Source organism: Antechinus flavipes, chromosome 1 (genome assembly GCF_016432865.1).
Source record: "Antechinus flavipes isolate AdamAnt ecotype Samford, QLD, Australia chromosome 1, AdamAnt_v2, whole genome shotgun sequence".
Taxonomy (NCBI): Eukaryota; Metazoa; Chordata; class Mammalia; order Dasyuromorphia; family Dasyuridae; genus Antechinus; species Antechinus flavipes.
In genome coordinates, this window is record NC_067398.1 from 585038838 (window position 1) to 585062197 (window position 23360).

Consider the following 23360-nt stretch of genomic DNA (forward strand, 5'->3'; position numbering starts at 1 on the left):
ACAAAGTAAATGAGGTGAGTTTTTGTTTGATTTTATAAAATTAGATATTTGTAACAGAGCTGTTTAAACCTTAAAGCACTATATAAATACCAGCCTTTTTATTTTGTTAAAATGTAGTATAATTTTGTTCCTTCTTTGTATCTACTTTAGATAAAAATTATTTTAAATTGAAAATTTACATTGCAGATTAGTGCCATGTTTGTTCAGCAATTATTCAACTAATTGATGGTGGTTATAAAGAATGTCTTTTAGTAATAACAATTGTTTTTTCAGTTGACAACTTGAAAAAGAACTTTTTCTTTCTGATTTGAAAAAAAATTAATGATTAAAAAGGAAAAAATCCTCAACTGTCTAGAAAATTTTGCTCCCCAGAATGATTCATTCCCTCAGGACCTGGATCATATCATCTTTAATTTATGTGGGGAGCTGTGTAGCTATATCCCAACTCTAAAGCAGATTCCGAAGCATTTATTAGACAAGATAATCTCTAAAATACTTTCTAATTCAATTATCTTCCATTTTTATCCTTCCTCTCAAAAGTTTTGGTGGCAGTAAAAAAGCCAGTTTTTTTTTTTCTTTCCTCTAGTCTCCCTTTGCTTCTCTTAAACTTCTGCTATTCTCCAAGACAGTCAATAAACCTTTATTAATTGCCTACTATATGCTGGGAATTGTGCTAAAAGGAAAAAACAGATCCTGACTTCAAAAAGCTCATAACCTATTGGGAGAACAACTTTTAAACTATTTTGTACATACACAATATGTACAAGATGAATTAGAAAGAGTCAATAATTTGACAGCTGAGTAGAGGATGAACTAGAATGGAGATAGAGTTGAAGCAAGGAGATCAAGCAAAAGGCTGTTTTAATAGTTGAGGTAAAAGGTGATGAGGATCTGCATCAAGGTGATGTGCATCAAGCAGAAGGGGGGGGAATTGAAAAAAAGATGAAAGTGTTGCAAAGATAGAAATGACTAGTATTGACAATGAGGACAGGGGTTTTTATGGATGAATCTCTGAAGTCATTTTGAAAAGATAGATATATTTCAGTGTAATTGATTTCCTTTGTAATCCTCTACTCACCTGCAAAATTAATCTTCCTAAAGCACAAATCTGACAAGGTCACCCATGTATTCAATCCAGTGGCTTGCTATAATACATTCAGGGCCAAATATAAAATTCTCTATTTGGCCATCAGTCCTCCATTAGCTGCCCCTTTCTCCACTTTCCCAACCTTTTTATACCTTCTATTCCCCCATATAGCACACAATCCAGTGATACTGGCCTGCTTCTTGTTCTTCAAACAAGACTTTCTCCTAATTCTAGACATTTCCTTTATAATTCTATGTTTTTTATTCTTTTAAAAAATATTATGAGAGTTGCTGATATTTGAATTGTGCTTATAAGATGCTAAGGCTCAACAAGATGAAAAATTTCAGTTTTTAAAAATTTAATGAATGTAATTAGCCATAAATGACATTGTGTTAAATGCTTATTTATCATTACTATTTTACCAATGTTAATAATACTTGAGTTTAAACATTATCTTAAAGATGTATTAGTTTTGTGACCCTCATCAAACCCCTTTAATCACTTTTATTTTCAATTTTTTTGTGTGTATAAGAACAGTAATAGTACCCACTTCACAAAGCTCCATTGATATATATATATATGTGTGTGTGTGTGTGTGTGTGTATATATATATACACACACACACATATATATATAGTGATTTGTAAACCTTAAAGCATTGTATAAAGATTAGGTATAACATATAATTTATCTCTCTGGATGCAGATGGTTCTCTCTATCCCAAGTCTATTGGAATTGGCCTGAATCACGTCATTGTTGAAAAGAGCCAAGTCCATCACAGTTGATCATCACATAATATTGTTGTTGTTATGTACAGTATACTTTTGGTCCTAATCAGTTCACTCAGCATCATTTCATGTAAGTCTTTCCAGGCTTTTCTGAAATCATCCTGCTGATCTATTCTGTAGAACAAAAATATTACATTACATTCATATAGCATAACTTATTCAGTCATTTCCCAACTGATGGGCATCACTCGAGTTCCAGTTCCTTACCACTATAAAAAGGGCTGCTACAAACATTTTTGCACATGTGGGTCTTTTTTCCTTTTTAATGATCTCTTTGAAATACAGACCTAGTAGAGACATTACTAGATCAAAGGATATGCATAATTTGATAGCCCTTTGGGCATAGTTCCAAATAGCTCTCCAGAGTGGTTATATCAGTTCACCACTCCACCAACAATGTATTAGTGTCCCAGTCTTCCCACATCCCTCCAGCATTTATCATTATCTTTTCCTATCATTTTAGCCAATCTGAGAGGGGAGTGGTAGTACCTCAGAGTTATCTTAATTTGCATTTCTCTAATCAGTAGTGATTTAGAGCATTTTTAGTGTGACTAAAAATGACTTTAATTTCTTCAACTGCAAATTGTTTGTTCACAACCTTTGATCATATAATTTATGTTTTCAAAGTACTTTCATAGGCATAATATCATAAAAATCCTTTGAGGTAAGTAGGATGTTAACTTCATATGATAGGGCAGGAAATTAAAGTCTAGAAGCCATATAGTCACATGAGGAAGTACTTGTGACAATAGGCTGACATCTAATTCAGTGCTTTTTCTGCTATAACTTTCTTCCTAAGTCATAGCTTAGAAACCAGATAATGGGCTGAAATTTTGAGATTCAGTCTAGAGAGAAGTTCCTGTTTCTAGATCAGTTGGGCTTTTTTTTTTTTTTTTTTAATCTTTTTCCCAGCCCTAGAGATGTAGGGGGGAAAAAAAAAACTATACTGAGGTTGCCTGTTTTTTCATCTTTAAATAAGGAAATGGCAAAAAGAACGCTCTTCCTATTAGGTACTGATAGATTTGTAGAGAATTTGCTTCATAATTCTAGATATGGCTTTAGAAATCAGGAAGAGTCAGAAACTAGGAATATGAATGCCTCAACCAATTAAAAAAAAAGTAAACATCTGGTTTTGATTAATAGTATCAAGTTGGAAATGAGTTCTTGATACTAATTGTGAAGGAATGCATTTTCATCATTGAGAAGTTAAGTGCTTTAGACAAGGTTAATTCCTCTGAATGGGGAACCTTCACCGATTACCTCTGTGGTCAGCTTAGCCCCTGGAAATGTGAGCTCTGGGAACCAGAATTGTACAGAATGACATTCAGTAGACTCTTTTCATCAAAGTGCTTGACATTGTAGTCCCAGGCATCATTTTGTACTCAAATGGGATTTGCAAGTATAACTAATATTTCACACATTCAGCTTTGTTAAGATGATTTAGGACAAATAGATTTTAAGTTTGAAATTGGTGTTGATGAATTCATTGAGAGTAACTAATTTTAAAAGTCAGTACCATAAATCACTGCCAAAATATGTATTAAATGCAATGCCAAAAATCCGTACAGATAAAACTGTATTTCAGTAAAATCTTATACAGAAAATATGAATACTTTGATTAGACTCTTGCCATTTAGCTTTCAACATTTTGTTCAAAAGAGACAAACAAAAACTTTCCAGACATCAGCTCCTAGGTATACTAGAGAAGCAGTTCTTGGAGTAACTGTATGAATGTATATGATCACCTCAAAAGTCAATCCTTCTATCTGTTGAGAAAGTGTAGATCTTTGCTTCTTTTTGAGGCTGTCAGCCAGGGCCCAGTGCCTTCCACACAGTAGAGACTTAATATGTTTCTAGAATTTAATTGAGAAAGGGAGAAAGAATGGGAGGGGTAGATTAAGTTTTAAAAATACTGTTATTGGGGGTAGTGGGGGAAACAAGTAAACTGATTTTGGATCTTGAAAACATTTGACTTGTACCTCTATTATACATAATACTTTATGTGTTATATTTTGCATTAGAGTGTAATGTCCAGGCTAGCTTTCTGAAGGTCCTCCAGAAGGGCCTTGGTCTCAGCAGGATAGACACCATGAGAATGGACAAGAATAAAGTCCAAAGTCTTTATTGTCTCTTACACAATCTGTGTGTGTCATAGTCTGACCTAGTTTCTTCCAGCAGCCTGCCAGTTTCAACCAGTTTCAACCAGTCTCCCTGTGAGTCTGACTTTGTCCCCAGTTTAAACACCCTATTTCAATTACATCATTACAATATACTGAGTATGTGTAAGCTAGAGAACCATTATGTCATCATGCAAAGTATGTATACTAAAGAACCATTATCTCATCACTTCCACTGAGTTAACCTCTTGTTTCAAGTATATTTCTCTACCTTAGAGGTATTTCCATATATATCATATTTTCTTATTAGCCTGAAAACCCATTAAAGTTAGGGAACATTTGTTATTTAGTTTTATATTTTCCCCAGTACCTAATGGAGGATTAGGCATATGAATATTTCATGTTTGTTAATTACTGAAAATTTTATATTTAGTGAAAGAAGATACTATAATACTAGCTTCCCTTTCTAAATATGATTTTTTGATTCTGGGACTTTAAAAAAGGCAAAATAAATTATCTCTATGTTAAGAGGGAAAAAAAAGGACCCAGTCCTTTGTTGGAAAAGTACCATATCTTGCCCACAAGTAACATCTCAGTGTTGAGGATAATACGATATTGATGCCAAAATTATCAAAACTCATCTCTAAATTTAATGCCACAATTGAGAATGATATTTTCAATATTTATGAGAAAAATACTGTGAGATAATATCAAAGAAAGTTTTCAAAATTTAGCAATTCACTGCAGTTACTATATAGAATAGTGAATGCTTAATTGACTTTAAATTGAATTTTATAGTAAATTGAATTGAGATCGACAAAACAATACATATTGAGTGTCTTAACTTATGTTACCATTTTCTTACCACTATAAAAATTATTTTTTTCATGTGGAAAAATATAAATCCTTTTGGTTTTTATTTAGAAAAAGATATTAAAAACTATAAAAAATTTTTGTTTCTCTTTCTTTATACTCCTATTTTTATAAAAGATGATGGTTCCTTCAACCATTTTATAGGCAACTGATATTCACTAACCAGAACTAGTCTTGGATTAAAATATTTGGAAGTTTACAAATTGTGCTTATGTTATTCTGAAACTTATACTTTAAGTGCAGCACAAGTGGATTCTCTTACATCAGTAATAAGTTATAAAGTTTAAGTGAATTCTATTTCTTAGAAGAAATTGTGAGATTGAGAAAAGGAGGTATAAATTTTTCACAGAGGAGTTGACATTTGAATTGGGCTTTCAAAAGGATTAATAGGCCTTCCACAATAGTGCAGATTTCCTAACCTCCTTTTTAGGAAGTTGATTTATCTAGATATTCACAAAAACTGAATATGATATTTTGACTCTTCACAATGTTTAGTTGTCTTAATATTTTTTATGATTATTTAATCATATTAATAAAATACTTGTGTTTTAATTTTGTCACATCCTTAAAATGAGAATAATAATAGTACCTATTTCCTAGGATTGTAGTGAGGATCAAATAAAGTAACATATGTAAAGCAACTTTAAAGTTCAATATAAATATTAGTTGTTATTGTTGTTAAAACAACAATAATTAAATTACCATGAGCAATCACTTTATGTGACCTTTGGTTTCATTTATAGCTTGAATGCCAACATGTTTATGGTTAGGGCCTCTAGTAATATGTCATTACATCAGTTATTGGACAAAGATTTCAAACTTAGTGCCAGCAATTAAATTAATGCTTCTATAACATTCTCTCTAAGAGCTATGAGATTTTTTTTTAGACCCCTTGGCTCTATTTTTCCCACTACCACCATGGAAGCAAAAAGGGTTTTTATAGAACAGGGGCCCATTTTGTATTATCAATTTCACTAATCACTATGGTCCACACATTAAAATAGCTAACAGCTTACCTTTAATGAGCTTCTCTGAACTTAGCTAGATTAGTCATCAGATGGTCCTCTTTTGCTAGAACTGTTCTTAAAGTCCTTCCAGTGTTGTAGAACATACTAGAATTATCTCTTAGTGGGTTAGTCTTTAGTCCAAGGTTAGGATTAGGCAAGACACCTTAAGTAAGTAAATTACTTATATTTCATCCTTAGAAAAAGCATTTTAGGCAAAATTGAGGTTCTTTATGATTTCATCATAATCATATAAACTTCAGGCTCATTTGGTCAAATGACATCAGCTTTGAAACAGATTTACAAGTAAACAGTTACTGTGAGCAGCTAGATAACTTGTTTGGGCTACTGAGGAAGAGAACTGCTTGGCTATCCTGGGATGATTTTTTGTTTTAATTTGTTTTTTAAGATTATAGGTAGCCCTGAGCCAGAGATTCTTTTTTTTTTTTATTATTTAATGATTACTTTATAATGACAACATTATTCCTTGCACTCGTTTCTTTTCCAATTTTTTCCCCCTCCCTCCCTTCACCCCCTCCCCTAGATGGCAAGCAGTCCTTTATATGTTGGATATGTCGCAGTATATCCTAGATACAATATATGTTTGCAGAACCAAACAGTTCTCTTGTTGCATAGGGAGAATTGGATTCAGAAGGTATGATAACCCGGGAAGAAAAACTAAAATGCAGATAGTTCACATTTGTTTCCCAGTGTTCGTTCTTTGGGTGTAGCTGCTTATGTCCATCATTTATCAATTGAAACTTAGTTAGGTCTCTTTGTCAAAGAAATCCACTTCCATCAAAATATGTCCTCATACAATATCGTTGTCGAAGTGTATATGAGCCAGAGATTCTTGTAGTAGGTGGAGAAAAGTCTTCAATCCAGAACCAAACACTCACAGTTAAGTTATAGAATGTATATATGTATTAGCAAAAAGAATTTGTTAGTTGCATAATATTTAGAATTATAGATATCAGATAAGGGTGATTACTTATAAAGGGAAGGCTGCAATGATTCCCTAGAACTATAACACATGCTGTGTAGAAAAAGGCAATTTTCAGCAGGCCAGCATTATTCCAGCTATTTCATTTTGCTGTGGAAGTACATGAATCCTATAAGAACATATGCTCATCAAACCTAGCATCTCAGCGCTCCTTCCCCATCCTTCTGCAGCCCACTAGGTCAAGATTGATCATTGAGTTTAAAGTACTAAGTGGAACAAAGGAAGCAGACTTGGTTCTGATATGAAAGAAGCCAAATTTGTTCTCCAGTGTTGGGTTCATGAGATTGATGAGTAAGTATTCTGCTTGTTGCCCTTGCCCCTCCAAAACCTTTTATATACTAGTAGTTTTAACTTGACTGAATTTTTCCCCCCAGTGGCTTCATTGTTCTTTGTCACTTGACTGTTTTATGAGGCAAAATCTAATCTGGGCCCAAAACATTTCACAAAATCATCTCTGAAAAATAGAACAAGTACAAGTACAGGATAAAAGAGATGCCAAATCTCCCTATTAATTCCACTTTGCTCTGTTGTTCTGAATAAAAATGCCAGTGTCAATTCTTAAGTAACTTGGCTGTGTCAAGTATTATGCTTTATCCTTGCAATTTTAAAATTCCTACATATTTTAGTCTCTGAAATTAGTACATGAATTGTTTACTCTGAGTCTTCAATATCTTGAATAAAGCACTCCTTCTCCTCTTGTCTCCACTTGTCCTTTCATGGGCCCAAAATTCTTATCCTCAGGCCTGATGCTTTTTCTGACCATTTTCTGATGCTTCAAGGTCATGTATTCAAAACTATATATTTATCACTTGGAAGGAACTTCAGAGCCATCTAGTCTAAAACCTCTCCTTTTCCCAAATAAAAAGGTCTTCACTGATTAAGCAGTTTCTTTTCCAAACATAGAATATTTTCCATTGTATCTGACAGCGACACTTTCTGTCCAAGGCAGAAGAAGTTTAAGTTAATTTTTTTTTCCTGTCAGTAGATATATTACCTCTTGATTTCAGTGAAACAGGGTCTTTTAATAAGCTAGAAAATGAACCCTGACTATGCCATTGGTAGGTGGGTAGGCCTAACCTGAAGCAGATGGCTGGATCCAGTGACCTTCTAGGATCATTTTCAACTATAGAGATATATGAAAATAGGGAGAAATTCCCTTCTATGGGTACCTGAAAAAAGCCATCACACCTCATATAGTTAAAGAATAAAATATTTACCCAGCAGTTAAATTTATGGCTTTTTTCAAGCCCTTATATAGAGAGATGTTTCCGGCTTCTACCTGTTTGCCTTTCCTTCAAATTATTTAACTTTGAAGGTCATGTTTTTCATCATTTTAGGGAGTCTCTGGAGGAAACCATGTAGCCTTTCTATTTGTTACTATTACCCTTTCAAAGATTGCAGGCCAGTTTCACAGTAACTTTTGAAATTACGTTCCTGGCCCCCCCTCTTTTCTTCACACACAGTTCACCATCTCCCATCCCTTTGCCTAGCAAGCCCTCCTACCTCTTAGAATCCTCTCTTCCTTCAGCTCAGTTCTCCTAACAGATCCTTCCTCTCAAAACCACCAGCAGTAGGGCTCGGGCCTGGAGTCAGACAGAGCTGAATTTACATCTGGCCTTAGATACCAGCTGTGTGACCTTAGGCAAGTCACTTAACATGCCTGCCTCAGTTTCTTCAATTGTAAAATGGGAATATACCTATTCTCCAGAGTTGTTATGAGGGTCAAATGATATATCAAATGAGTAAAATGCTTAGCAAATGGATAATAACATTAGGTGATTTATAATGTATCTGTTAGCTGTTGTTACCTCTCACATGGTAGTCATTTCATAAATATTTGTCCAGTTGATTTTTTTTTTAATACAACACTCTTGTTTATCCTTCCTTTTGAATATTCATTTTTATTTTGGCATCAAAGGCACCCAAAAAATCTTGATTTTCTTCCTTCACTTATTCTGTTTCCTATTCTAATTCATCTTTCTAATCCTTTCCAAGACTCTGCTGTCAACTTTCTCCTCTTCCTTCTCTACATTCTTTCCCTTGACAAGCTCATTTATCTCACAGCTTCAGCCATCATTTCTATACAGGTGATTCTCAAGTCTCCATCTCCAATCTGACCTTTTTTATCTAAGTTCCAGACTCTGATCTTGATCTTCATCTAAGGTTTAGCCATTACTAAAATAAACTCAGGTAAGACACTGGCCTTCTCTGCAAAGTAAGGAGGTTGGACTTGATCATCTCTACAATACTTTCCTACTCTGCACCCTATAATCCTATAATCTTTCTCTTAGGACGATTTCATTTTATTCATGCATAGATCTGGCCATTTCTTTCCTTTTAGGAAACCTTCTGTGGTTTCCTATTATCTGCATTCATGTAAGGGGACATGACACATACACACATAAATATGACACAAAGTAATAGATGTTCTTCAACCACTTATTTTTAATCTTTCAAAAAATTTAGAATGTGTTCTCATTCAGTAACTTAATAAGTGTTTATTAAATGCCTACTCCATGTAATATCTATAAATATGAAATAGTTAAATGGCATGACAAAGCAGTTTAAGATAAGTGTCAGAAGGAGCATAACTAGATAATAATATGTTAATATGGAAAATCAGAATGGGCAGAAACAGATAATGGTTCATGGAGGACATAGGATTTCTTCCCTGTGCTACACTGTTTTGGTGATGGTCATGCTGAAAAAGGAATAAGCATGCATATTTCTAATAACTCCAGGACAGCCTTGCCATTTCAGTCCTTTTTTTTTTTTTTTCCTGGCCTTTATTCCTAGACCAGAATTCTGGATCACATGCTCATTTTCTATGGGGAAAGTTATGCTTTTCTCTCAATACCCCTCCTCAAGCTTTTTCATGTCTGCTCTGCTAGCTACAAACCAAGGATTTGCTGGACAGTATTCTTGTTCTTTTAGTTTCACAAGCCATTTGGGCAACAGTGCTATACTTTGAAACAGCTTTATCATCTGGGTTTCTCATTATTAAAATAATTCAAGGTTCTATCCTGGAAAATTCTTTCCTTTATAAGCAAGGTTTCCTGCCTGAATTTTTGCTTTTCCTCTATCCCTTGGGAAAGAAATTCTTACAAGGTTTTTTTTTTTTTATTGTTTTTATTTATTTTTTTTTGTTTTTATTTTGTTTTTATTTTTTCTTTTCCTTCCCAACAATGAAAAACCCTTCAAAGACTTTGCCTTTTTTTTTTCCTTCTGGTTCAACATGCAGCAGTTTTTTGCTATTTAAATTTGTGCTTCTTTATAAGAAACCTACTGGGTTTTTTCTGTGCTGCCTTTATAGTCTTTATACTAATTTTTTTCTCATCAATTAATTAACTCAACAGATATTTATGTGAATGCATACCATGTACAACACTCTAAGTGCTCTGATGCAAAGAATAACAAAAATACAAATATAAAAGAGTAAAAAGAGGGTCTTGCCATCATTAAACTTCTGATCCAATAAAGTGAGAGTAGCTCATCATTATTTTACCAAAGTACTAAATGTGGCTCGGCAGCCACCTAAAAATTCCTAAAGTAGCTACAGGGTAGCTGAGGAATTCTTATTCTCTGTTATATATTTCCTGTTTGGAAACCTTATGGGATTATTCTATTATTTGAATTAGGGTATAAAGGGATCCAAGAAGTTTAGCTTTGCATCTGAACTTCTGGATGTTTGAACTAACTACTGAATCTTATGAGATCCATTTATTATAAGTCGAGAGGTCTTGCCTGCTTCCAAGAACCATCATTCAGCATGTTAGGAACCAGCAGCACCAGAGAATACTGTGAACATTGGCAATGGCCCATGAATCTGACCTGTTTTGGCAGTCTGGTGGGAAAAGGGGGAGTATTAAAATATAGATGTTCGAAGTTTGGAGGGTTTGTGTCTCTTTGTGTGTGTGTGTGTGTGTGTGTGTGTGTGTGTGTGTGTATACATATATATCTTTCTATCCCTACCTGCCATAATTGTCCCATAAATTCTGCTTCTTCCTTTTGGTGCCTAGATTAGATTGAAATCTATACATAGCTGTATCCATATAAAAAATTTACAAAAATATAGCAGCTGTAACTAACTCTAGCAGGTCCATCAGCTCCCATTTTTGAACAGTGAATACTGTTCTTCCAAAACCCTCATGTTAAAAGTAAATATCTATAGGCTACTTTTTATAGTGCATTGTGGTGATGAACAAATTGAAGAAACATTTGAAAACCTATAGAATTGTTTATTCTAAACATTTAAATTGAGGCCAGAACACATTATATATATATATATATATTTCTTATAATTGTTCTTCTGGATATGATACTAATGTGTATATTTTGGGATAATTATTTGGATTTAAGATGGCAACATTTAATTTGGTAGTTCAAAGTTATTATAGCATTGTTGATTAGTAGTAGGTTGGGTTGTTTTTTTTTCTGGTTTTGAGTTGCTACCCACCAACTTCTAAAAACCCTAAAAAAAGTATTTACATAAGAAAGTCCCAGTGAGGAACTCTTCCCCTGAACATTGCTAGGGAGGAATCTATGACTAAGGAGGTAAATTCTAGGCATATGAATTAAGTGACTTAAACCAGGGTCACATGGCTAGTAAGTGTCAGTGATGAAATCTGAGCCAAAGTCATTCTGACTTTGAGCCCAACACTGTAGCTGTTATTACTATACTTCCTCTGTTTTTATAATTTAATATAAATGAATTTTTTGGTTAACACTGCCTTGTAGTGTTTTATCAAGCATTTATGCTATAAATTCTGTTGTTCACTGAGCACGAGAGATCAGGATAGACCTTAGAAAAATGTACCATATCAGAGATTGAAATTAGTAAAAGAAAATCCATCCAAAGCCTACATCATATTGCTATTTTATGTCTGATCTCATTGACCTCAACAAAATTTATAGACATATATACAGACATAAATACCTACATGTATATATATATTTATAGACATGTGATTTTTTAATTTGACACACTGTTATTAAGATAACCTATAGTAAAAATATTGACAAGAAATATTAAATTTGCACTTGAGCTTTATAACAACCCTGTAACACAGGTGGTAAACTTTAAATAGTAGTATATGGGAATTCAAAAGTGAAAGCACCTATTACATCCATTTTTTCCTAATCTAAAAACAAAAATTTTGCTTTGCTAAACTGAGTTTTATTTTGAATATAAATAAATTAATAGTAACTTTACTTGGGATAGATATATTTTTAAGAGAAGGGGAAGTATAGGTTGCTCTGATATATATGTGCCTGCTAAAACAACTATATCTTTCCATCTAAATAGGTAAATTAGTAAATAGGTATCTATTATTCCAGCTAGATTATGTATGTATGTGTGTGTGTGTGTGTGTGTGTATACATATATATTTATATATAGATATCAATAGATATAGACCTATTTATATCTAGATGGATAGATTTATCATTATATATATATCTATAAAGAAAATTCCTTTTAGGTATGAATTAGAGTTGATAATTATTGAAATTCTTTACAATTCTTATGTTTTATGATTCTGTGTTATATGTATTTATGTGAACATACACGTGCAAAAATACACATGTACACACACACTTAGATACATATCTGTGTTTGTATCTTGTGTTTTATTACTCTGAAATGTGTATCTTATATGATAAAGGAGTGCTAACATGGCAATGCTGAATCCAAATATAAACAGCTTGTATTTTATGTTTCCTGAGAGTAAGCATTCAGTCAATATTTGTTAAAAGATCTCCCCATGCCTTTTTTCCAGCTTGTTCATTCCCATCTTCCAGAACCTGATTCAAAATTAAAATCCCTCAAGAATGACTAACTGAATAATTCTACTTCTCAATTCTTATCAGTCCTTATGGATTCAAAATATTAATTTTCATTCATTTCATTCCTTATTATATTCTTAAATCTCTGTGGGATATATGTTGTATACCCCCAACTATAAACTTATTAAGGACAGGAACTTTCCCATTTACATCTTTTATATCTCCCATCAGAACTGTGCTGAGAATATGGAATCATTCCACTTTGGGGATTAGGCAGCTAGTTTCATGACAAATTGGTATGGCTGAAGTTATAACCATGGGAGAGAAGTTTTTGAGTTTTAAGGATTTTCAAAGGCATTCTTGTCCACCACAGACTAAATAAGAAGGATGATAATCCAGAATAGAGAGGATACAGTAGCAAAACAATGAAGTACCATGACTAAGTAAAATTAATGTGATCATGTACTATACTTCCATTCCCTGTTGTTATACCTTTTTGGTCTACTACTACATATAATATTGAATTCAATATGATTTTTTTCTATATAAAAATGTTGGAGAGAGGAAGAGGAAGTAATCATATAGTGTGATTCCTCATCCTTCCAACTTTGGTTCTGTTTCCCAGTATACTTAAATCAGGGCTCAAAACAGAGAAAACTGGTGAACACCTTACTGGTTTAGGAGAGAGATAAAAAGAAGGTACATTATCAAGAAACAAGGAAGAAGCAAAAATTCATATTTAGTTGGTATTGAGAGACACTATGTTTCTTGCAGCAGATATATCTTCCAAATCAGATTTGGCTCAACCTGATGTGAAAATTAATTCACATTCCCCAAAGCACACAATATTTAAGATGGCCTCAGAGTATTGGGGTAAGGAGCCACTCTATGAGTAGGAATTTACTGCAGGTAATTCACAGAGAATAATCAACATATTCATTATCAAGGGATGACTTCAAAATAATAATTACAGAGGATTTGATGACATTATGAAGTGAGCATAGTATTAGCTTTTTGTTGCTATTTTAAAAGCAAAACATAAAAACTAATAGTCATATCATTTGTGATGTGACAAAAAACTAAAGGTGATTAATTAAAAAAACAACAACTTTTTCCCCACAGCTCTGAAAGTGAATCTGGCTCTCAGAGTGCTTGTGATCAGCTTGTAACACCAACAGCTCTGGCTGCTTGTACCCGAGTGGATTCCTGCTTCACCCCATGGTTTGTGCCATCCCTCGCAGTCTCTCTCCAGTTTGCTCACCTAGAATTTCATTTCTGTCATCACCTTGATCAGCTGGGAACAGGTACTCTTTACTCTGAGATAGTTCACAAACCTTTTCATCTTTCTCATTTTGTTTTGCTAGTTATGAACCACACTGTTCATTAACAGTTACCCTGGGAACTTCCAGGAAGTGCAAAGAAAGGTTTCAATTTCAAATTGATGCCTTCTGTTGCCTGTATTAGGAGCCTTCGATGCCCAGAGTGCTGTGGTTGCTGATTGCCTTTCCTATGGGACTGAATATTTTTAGAAGTGTCATTCATTTTCTCTGGAACAGTGAGGAGCATTGCCAAGTCTGTCCAGCAGCAATGGCTTGCAGCCACATGAGGCAACAGGCATGTCCAGCAGGTGTTCCCTTTCTTTTCAAAAAACTTATAGATCTTTTATGTTTTCCACCAGTACCCATTGAGCCAGTTCATTTTACAGAACTCTTGAAATGCTTTAAGACTTTGGGGCTTCTGTAATAAGGATTTTTGAGAGATCTACAAGAATTACAGGTTTCACTGTTATTCCAATTATAATCTTTTTGAAAGAGATGCATCTGTTTTTGTTCAATGTGCTGTGTCATTGCATTAATGGCATGGACATTCCAGAAGTACTTCAGGATATTGCCTGATTTCAAACACAGGAACACTGTCTGTAGGAGATGGACAAATACCTCAGATAACTTGAGTAGTTTTACAAGTTTTGGTTGAAATTTTTCTACAATCCAAGAATAGCCTCTGACAAACTTGCTAATGTTAATATTCCCAATCAGATAGTTATTTATAAATCATTTTTTACTATACTCTAGCTTTTTAGTTAATACATTCTGATACCAGGTGTTAGGACTTTTGACTTACACACAATGGAAAAAAAGCAAAAATCAGATTAAAACCAAACACAGCTGCTGGTAAGCATATTGCCTTTTCAGCAAGAACAAAAAGGGGAGGGGGTAGATTAAGCTGCTTTAAAAAAAAATTTCTTGAAGAAACTTAGGTTTTTTAGAGTATATAAGAGATGCAGTATAGTCCTATGAGAGTCTCCTTACCTTTGAGGAATTTGACTTTTTGTATTTGAGACTCAGTATTCCACTGTCCTCTGTGAAAATAAGGGAATCATTGATTAGTACTGATGGGAGAAGATAATCTGCTATCTGGAGCCTCAGCAAAGCTTCTTTTAAAACTCAACTTCGGTTATAAAATATACTGTTTGAAAAGGAAACATGTTTTAAACAAATAGTAGGCCCTTATTTCAATTTAAAAAAAAATTTAAAATTCAACTTTTGGAAGTGTCATCTAGCCCTGTGTATTATATTGTTTTCCTATTCCAAAATAAAATTTCTTTTTGCAAACTGAAAGCTCATATATTTTCCCCCATAATGTATGGTCAGTCAATTCTAATGTGTTGTTTTCCTTGCTTTTTTGTTTTCTTCATAGTTTCACCACAGTACCTACAGCCATTCATCTCCGATAAGAATGTGCCAGCTGAGCTAGAGTACATGATTCTCTCTTTTAGAGAACCACACATTTATCTCAGGCAGTGGAATGATGGATCAGTCTGTCAGGAGTTCCAGTTCTCTACTCAAGCTGATTGCAAACTTCTAGAGTGCAGAAATGTTACCATGCAGACTGTGGTGAAACCCTTTAGCATCCATGGACAGATCGCGGTTTCTAGTGAGGCAACAGAAAAACTTCTGGACTGTACTGTGATAGTTGATTCTATATTTGTAAACTTTGGGCAGCATGCAGTTCATTCTCTAAACACTGCAGTACAAGCTTGGCAACAGGTATGTACATTCCATAGCCATTTCCAAAGTGACCGTGTTTAATTTTCAATTGGATGCCGTGTCAGACAAGTCAAAACCAAACTGCAATGTGACAGAATGAAGTGGATGGGCAGTGGAATATTTGGCGCCTGTTTCCACACTGGCAAAGCAACCCACATTATTTTTTAGAACTCTAGAGAATATGGGTCTTCTACACATGCATTGAATATTATGCCCACATTTTTGTGACTAATGTGCCACATCTGTGTATAAAGTACCCTATTCCCCAGAATTTTTTCCAAGTTCTTTATAGCTTCAGTTTGCCAAAGTTTCAATCAGGCTACTTAGTGTAATCTCAAGGATTGTTAAAAAAAAAAAAAAAAAATGAAACATCAATGTAGGTCTTTCAGATGTTAGGCACTTTATGTTTTCACATACATACACATATACCAAGATAATCTGTATATGATAGGCAAGTAAAATGTAGTTTCTCTTTCTTGCCTCTGTTAACTTACCATTCTTTCAATATACCTTTAAGAGGCTGACTGCATAAAACAACTTCACACCCCACTGCTTTTTCACTTTTTTTCACTTTTACCCCTTTCCGTAAATCAGTCCATATTGGAAAGGACTAAAATATGTTTGTGATGTCTGTCATATTTAAATTTTAATGGAAATAGGGTGCCTTCAGTTCCCAGTAGCATGTAATTCATTTAATTAAATCATGTGACAGTAACAGATTTCAGAGTAGTTTTGCATCCTTTACTAATTTTTAGTGTAATTTTTAAAAATAGAACTTTTTTCTTACTTAAGACCAGACAGTTACTCCCCTAATATTCTTTGTATTTGCTGCATTTGGGGTTTCATTTCCCAAGTACAAGGCCCTTCTGTTCAACATTGACCTGAGGAAGTCTTTCAATTCTCTAACCTCCTAATTGTCATGGGAGCAAATCATTCTATTTATATGCATGAAGACCTATATAGAGCTGAGGAATTAATTACCTAACATGGCACTACAATAGCAAAATAAGAAAAGATAAAGCATCTGCTTTATATTAAAAATTCTTTTTTAAGGGCATTCCATGGTTTTCTTGTTGCAAAGGACATGCGTAAAACAAGAGCTAGTGTGATCTAAATCTTTACAGCTGGTTCGAATAGCAATGTGAAAATAATCTTTGTAGCTCCAATTTCTGTGTTTTTTTGGTCATATTCTGAACAATACATTTAATAAAAAACAAAAATAGAAAAAAGACATTGATAGGGTATTTAAACCTAGGATATTTTTTACTTAGCATCAATGCCTGTTATTAAGAAGACCCATGTGTGGCAACTACTGCAAAATGGCCTTCAGAAATATCAGTTCCCTCCCAGGGTAAAGAATTCTCTTAGACACAGCTATACATATAAATAAAATATGGTGAATAAATATTTAAATGTTTTAAACCACATCAGAGTGTGAATGACTGACTGACTAACATGGTGCCTTGAAGGAGTATTCTGAGTTGGAAAAAAATTGAATTGTATATTTGATTAAGTAGAGCCATATGTCACGTAGTATATTGCTGACAGGTACATTCTATGAATAGTTGGTTCTGATTTATACAGGGATTTGGCAATGTTAACATGAGCCACAAGAGGATATACTTCTGTAATTGTTGCTGTAATTTTCTCGTTTCCTCCCATGTCAAGGGTACTTGCCACCATGTTCTAATGTGGTGGGCATCTAACCTTATGTATTTGAAAGTAAATTTAAATGTACTCTTTTGAAATTACAAGATATGTAACACAAAAATAGACATTTTCCTTAAAGGTTCTTAAAGTTTCTAAGATGTTCTGTACATGATTTGTCTTCATTAGAGGGAAAGTCCAGTTTCTCAATCACAGTGTTTATTGTACAACCATCTTCATAGATAGCGTGATTGCTGCCAACCAGAACATGAACCCAATTAACAGGAAATACAATTTAAGTTTCTGCATATTTGTACTGAATTGATATCTCAGATAAATAATTTTTTAGACAATACAGATGGGCCAGACAGTTGAAGCATGAAGCCATTTGGCTTTGCACCTTAAGGTTTAACAGATCTGGTTTTTCTAGCAGTACATTCCTTTTCTTCTTTCCTCTCTCAGCAAATGATGTATGTTTTTGAAAGAAGATTGAGATCCCAAAGTATCAAATGCAGTTTCTTTCATGACTTCAAATCAAACATGAGCAAATTAACACTCGAGATATTTTTGAAAAGGTGAAAATTGTGTCCTTTTTTATTTCATACAGTATTATGTCCCATTTCATAAAAATTAGTTTCTAACACTTTAAACTCCACCAGTAGTATTGATGTTATGTATGGTAAATGGTAAAAGGTAAATAAGAGAACTTTTAGTTGTTAAAGTGAGCATGGTCAAATTTAAAGTATGTGATATCACATAAAATGCTTAAAAATTTTTTTATCCTATATCCAACATTCCAAGAAATGTTTAAAATTGTTACACTTATAGTGAACTCCACAGATGAAGAGTCAGTACAGTGAAACAGTTCCCTAAAGACTTTCTGTATTCTTTAGAAAAATGTAAATAACCCCCTTGTATTCTTTAATTTGCATTTTTTCCTAAATCCCTCATCATGTAATAAAAGGTCTATTGAAGGGATAAGGAAAGCAATGTTTTGGAGTTTTTTCCCTTTTTATTTATTGTTGTTTTTTTCTGAACCCCATCTGGTAGCTTGACCTCAGTGTTACCAATAAAGAGATCACTACTCATTACTAAAATGAAGTTTTGAATCCCAGGATTTTTAAGATAGCTAAGATTTAGAATTGCTTTTGTTTTCTCATGTTAGTGTTCAAGACATTAGGGGAAAGGATGAATGTTTAGTAACAAATGAACTTGATTAACAAGTTTAACAAATTCATAAAAAAATGTGTGATTGAAAAAACAAATTGACTAGTCGCATGATGAGATCAAGGAATGACTAATGGATAGGTTGTGTGCCCTATTGGTATCTTCACTAGATCAAGAGGGATCAACATGCTCCTTTCTCCCCACTCCAAACACATTGGGTAAACCCCCTGTGGCAAGCTTATGGAAGTTTTATCAGATGTACAAGTATGGAAGAGTTGTCATATGCATAGGCTTTCATATCAGTGAGATCACGCATCTTTTAGAGCACTAGAACAGAACAACTGGGTTTTGAAACTACATCTTATAATGAAAACATTATATCAGAGAGAGAGAGAGAGAGCTTTCTGTTCAGTCCTTTTATCATAATCCTCTCCTCTATATAAATAGTCACTAGAAACCTTAAAAAAGATAAATGCTACTTCTGCTACTCAGTGAAAATGGATGTTGTCAGTGTACATAATAGCAGATGAAGAGAATTAGAGCCATTTCTAGATGCCCTACCCCTCCCAGGGTTTGTGCTTTAAATTATGATCTACCCTTTGGCATCTTCCAGATTATTAGTCTCAAACTGTCTCTTTTGAGAGAATGCTTCAGGGATTTATACCAAATTGGTTTCCCTTGGTCAATTCAGTCTCAACTTATTCTGAACCTCATCCCTCTAGACTTCAGGAATATGAGACCTTAAAGTGGGACAAGTTGTCCAGCATGGAGGGAAGTCTCCTACCTCATTTATATTTCATGGAACTTGTGTAGAAGAAAGGAAAGTGTCAATAAAATTCTAGGCTACCTGGCTTAAGAATATATTAATAATATTTTAGATCTTCAGCTAGGAAAAAATCTGGAGAAAATTGGAAGTAGCATTGTCAACATCATTTTATCATGCTTTTATGCTTGCCTTCCCAATGGTGGCAAGATGGTATGGAGGGCCCCCTCTCCATAGATAGTCATTACATTTCAGCAACTAGCACTTTAGTATATTGTGCCTTGTTTAATATATGGGTTCTGAACTGTATTGTTTTTGTGTTTAAAAAATAAAAAAGGATCTAGCTGGTATGGCAGACCACAAGGTGAGTCCAGGGGCTGTCAGTCAAAAAAACCGAATATGATCTTATGTGACATTGAAAGACAGTGTCCAGGACAAGGAAGGTAATAGTCTGACTCTACTTTGCCCTGTTAAGATTACATTTGCATTATTGTTTTTATTTAGTTTTAAGTACTATTTTTAGGGAGGATCTTGATAATCTGGAGAGCATCCAGAAAAATGTTACCCAAATTGGCAGAGCAGCTTAAGGCCTTCCAACATGAAAACCAGTTGAAAGAATGAGGTATGTTTAGCCTGGAGATGAGAAAATTCAGTATCAGAAAGAAGAGCCATCTTTTCAGTATTTCAAAGACTCAAAAATAAAACAATCTGGAAATATTCTGATTAGCACCACAGAGCAGAACCTGGAACAATGGTGAATGTTGTAGACAGAAAATTTTAGGCTTTATATGAGAAAAAAACTTAACAATACTTAGAGAATAAGTTTCTTTAAGAATCTCCTCTCACTGGATATCTTCAGGACAGTCTGGCATGCCATAATGCAGATTTTTATTTTTTTTATTAGGAATGGATTATACTAGATAGATTTGGAAATCCCTTCCAACCGTGAGATTCTCTTATTTAGTTGACTTCACAGGGGCTATTAGTTCATCAGTAAAGCTCAAAAGTTTGCTTAAGTCCGCTGATTTACTAATAAGTCCGTCAGTTACTGGACATTAGCTGAAATATACTCATTCATAGAAGTAACACTCTGTAAGACTAGTAATAACTTTTACTATTCTTTAAAAAACATCCTAGCTTTTAAGCAACTTCTAGAACTGATGGATCTTGCAAGCTCAGTCCCCGAGCAGCATAAGGAAATCTACAGCTTTTTCTTCATCTTTCTCTCAGTGGAGTTACACTCACACATTCACACTCCTACAAAAGGGATCTAAGGGCTTTGTTTCCTAAACAATCCCTGCCTTTTAAAGAATATACCACTCTTTGGTAATGGAGTCAAATGTCACATTTAGAAGAAGTCAAACTTTGTCATCCTTGTTCTTAGTACACTAACTGGCCCATGAACCTTTTCTATTTTTTTGTTTTTATTGTTGTAGCATGTTAATTCACTTGAAGAGACCCAAAAGTTTGAGAGATCTCATTGTTCTTTTTATTTTTCTGTGTCATATGATTTGTTTTGCTGGAGTATAAATCAAAACATATTCTTGGAACATTTTAGATCTCTTTAAGATGTGTGTGTGTGTGTGTGTGTGTGTGTGTGTGTGTGTGTGTATGTGTATGTGAGAGAGACAGAGACAAAGAGAGACAAAGAGAGATAGAGACAGAGAGAGACACTCATGCTTTTGCTTGGGAGTATAGAATATTTTGTGTACCAGAGCTAATGACTAGAGATCTTTTCGTGTTTTTGTCTTGTAACTCTCGCCACTGGGCAGACAGCTGCCAAACATCTTGCAATTAATCTGATGCACGTTGGCTTTCCTCTTCTTTTTCTTTCAGAACCAATGCCCTGAGGTAGAGGAGTTGGTCTTCAGCCATTTTGTGATCTGTAATGACACACAGGAGACACTGCGGTTTGGCCAGGTGGATACTGATGAAAATATTCTGCTGGCCAGTCTCCACAGTCACCAGTACAGCTGGCGTTCTCACAAGTCCCCACAGGTATTTCAAAAAGTCTCACAAACAGTGATTGTTAAAGCCGGCTGTTCATATATTCTGTGTTTTTATGCCTGTATTCAGCTATTTCTTTTTAAATCTCCCTGGAAACCACATGGTATAGCAATATCAGACTCAAGCATTTGAGAAAAAGGATCGAAGAAACCCAGAAATATTAAGGGAATAAAATGAGGCACACATACAAGTTCAAGAGATTCAGAAGTCTAAATGGAACCTTGTTCAGTCCAGGAAGAGCCAGAAAATGAGAGAGAGAAGCACAGGGTTTCATGGTAGCTTTGTTGTGGTGCTGGGGTGGAGTTACAGAGACAAGATATGGATGGACTCAATGCATGACTACAGTTTGAAAAGAGTATTTTGTTGAGAGGTGGCTGAAGAAAAGATTAGCCCTAATAGCAGAAAGGCCTATGTTCTTATAAAAAAAAAAAAAAAAAAAAAACCAACCTGCCTCTGGAAATGTGGCTAAGGCATTCACCTCTTAGTTTCCCAGGAAGACCTTGAAGACTGCAAGTTACAAAAGAGCTGGTGATCTAGATCTAAAATCCCAAACCAATTATTGGCTTCAATTAAATCAGTACTCAGGTGGTGTGATTTGGAGCAAAAGAAATGTCAGAAAGTACTCTAAACATATTGTTCTCTTTAGAATTCCATTATAAAGAAAACTATGTATGTCTCTGATTGAAAAGAATTTCTTCAAGGAGTGAGTGAATTTTCCCATGCAATGCTAGAAAGATGAGGAAGGCAGCTTCAGACTTTGTTATGCCTTTATTCTGAGTACAGATGGGATTGCTTATTTGGGTCATCAGGGACTTGTCAAAAAAGTTACTGTCCAATGTGAAAAAGGTAGCCACTCTATCATCTCAAATTCAAATTATTCAAATTATTATAATCCTACCCAACTTTTTATTTAAAATGCACACTTAATTTAGTTTGACCTAATAAACATAAAACAATAATGAATCCCTTTTTGCAGAGTTCCTGTTTAGAAAGTTTTCCCATGTGATTTGATGATATATTTTCATTTTTAGGTCACATCTATAAGTTTTTTTATTTGTTATTTCCTTTTTTAAGTAGTTTTTCTTTTAGGAAGCTTTTTAAAAAACAAAACAAAACAATTTGAATCCTGCTAAAGAAAGTTTTCCTATATTAATGATGTATTGATAGATGTTTAGAAAGTCTTTAGTTGTTTAATATTGTTATGTAACTACAAGATAATCAAAAAGTTGCAGGATATGGGCCAGTGAAAAGCCCAAAGGAGGAAGATCTGTTCCACCTTCAGCCATTTGGATAATGTATAAGCTAAGTTTAAATATCCTTCTAAATTCCCAAATCATCTATAGAAGCCAAAAAAGGAGGAGCTAATAAAGAGAATAAAGAGCTGAGTCAGAAAGACTCCAAACCAATGAAAAGAATAATGAGATGTAGGTTAGCAAAAAGAAACAGGATTATTAAGCTATTCTACATGTTCTTAATATAGTGAACTTTAAAATAGACTATTAAATTTGTTTTCTCATCTTATTCCCACAAAATTTCCATAAAGTAGACAGTATTATTCTCATTTTATAGCTAAAGAAATGAACAATGAAAAAAAAAAAAAGTTGGGTGTCCAAAGTAAAGCACACAGATAATCTGAACTAAACCGAGATCTCCTGATTCTCAGTGTGGGGATTGTTTTGGGGTTTTTTTCCCACCACTCTGCCACACACTTCTTTCTGTTACTTAGGAAGGCTGGCATGTCAAAATTTTGAGAGGAAAGCTTCGAAAACTAAGCATATATCATTCACTATCTAAGTTCAGTCCAAGTATGAAGCCTTGCAGAGATTCATAATTTTACCAAAAGCACCAGGTGGCCTGTAAAAATATGCTCAAATAGCATTAAAATGGGAGAGTACACAATCCATTCAATTTTTCTATCTTTACCTGTACCCTGCAAATGCATTGTCTTGAGTTTCAAGGTACTTTCTATATACTTTGTGTAATAATTGAACTCTATCTGCTCTTAATCAGAATTATGGAAAATAAAGGACCTTTTACTATTTAAGCTGTAGAAGGCAATCATTAGACCACAGA

The 23360-nt window shown here is 34.1% G+C and overlaps 1 protein-coding gene across 2 annotated transcripts in view; it reads left to right on the plus strand.

The window, feature by feature from the left end:
- The window catches only part of VPS13B (vacuolar protein sorting 13 homolog B), a 1012351-nt gene that overhangs the window by 885073 nt on the left and 103918 nt on the right, over positions 1 to 23360 (plus strand). For both annotated transcript variants that reach the window (XM_051970918.1, XM_051970917.1), the window contains 3 exons: positions 13779 to 13960; positions 15354 to 15703; positions 21117 to 21278. In XM_051970918.1, the coding sequence (XP_051826878.1) occupies positions 13779 to 13960; positions 15354 to 15703; positions 21117 to 21278 (694 nt within the window). The remainder of the gene's footprint in view (positions 1 to 13778; positions 13961 to 15353; positions 15704 to 21116; positions 21279 to 23360) is intronic.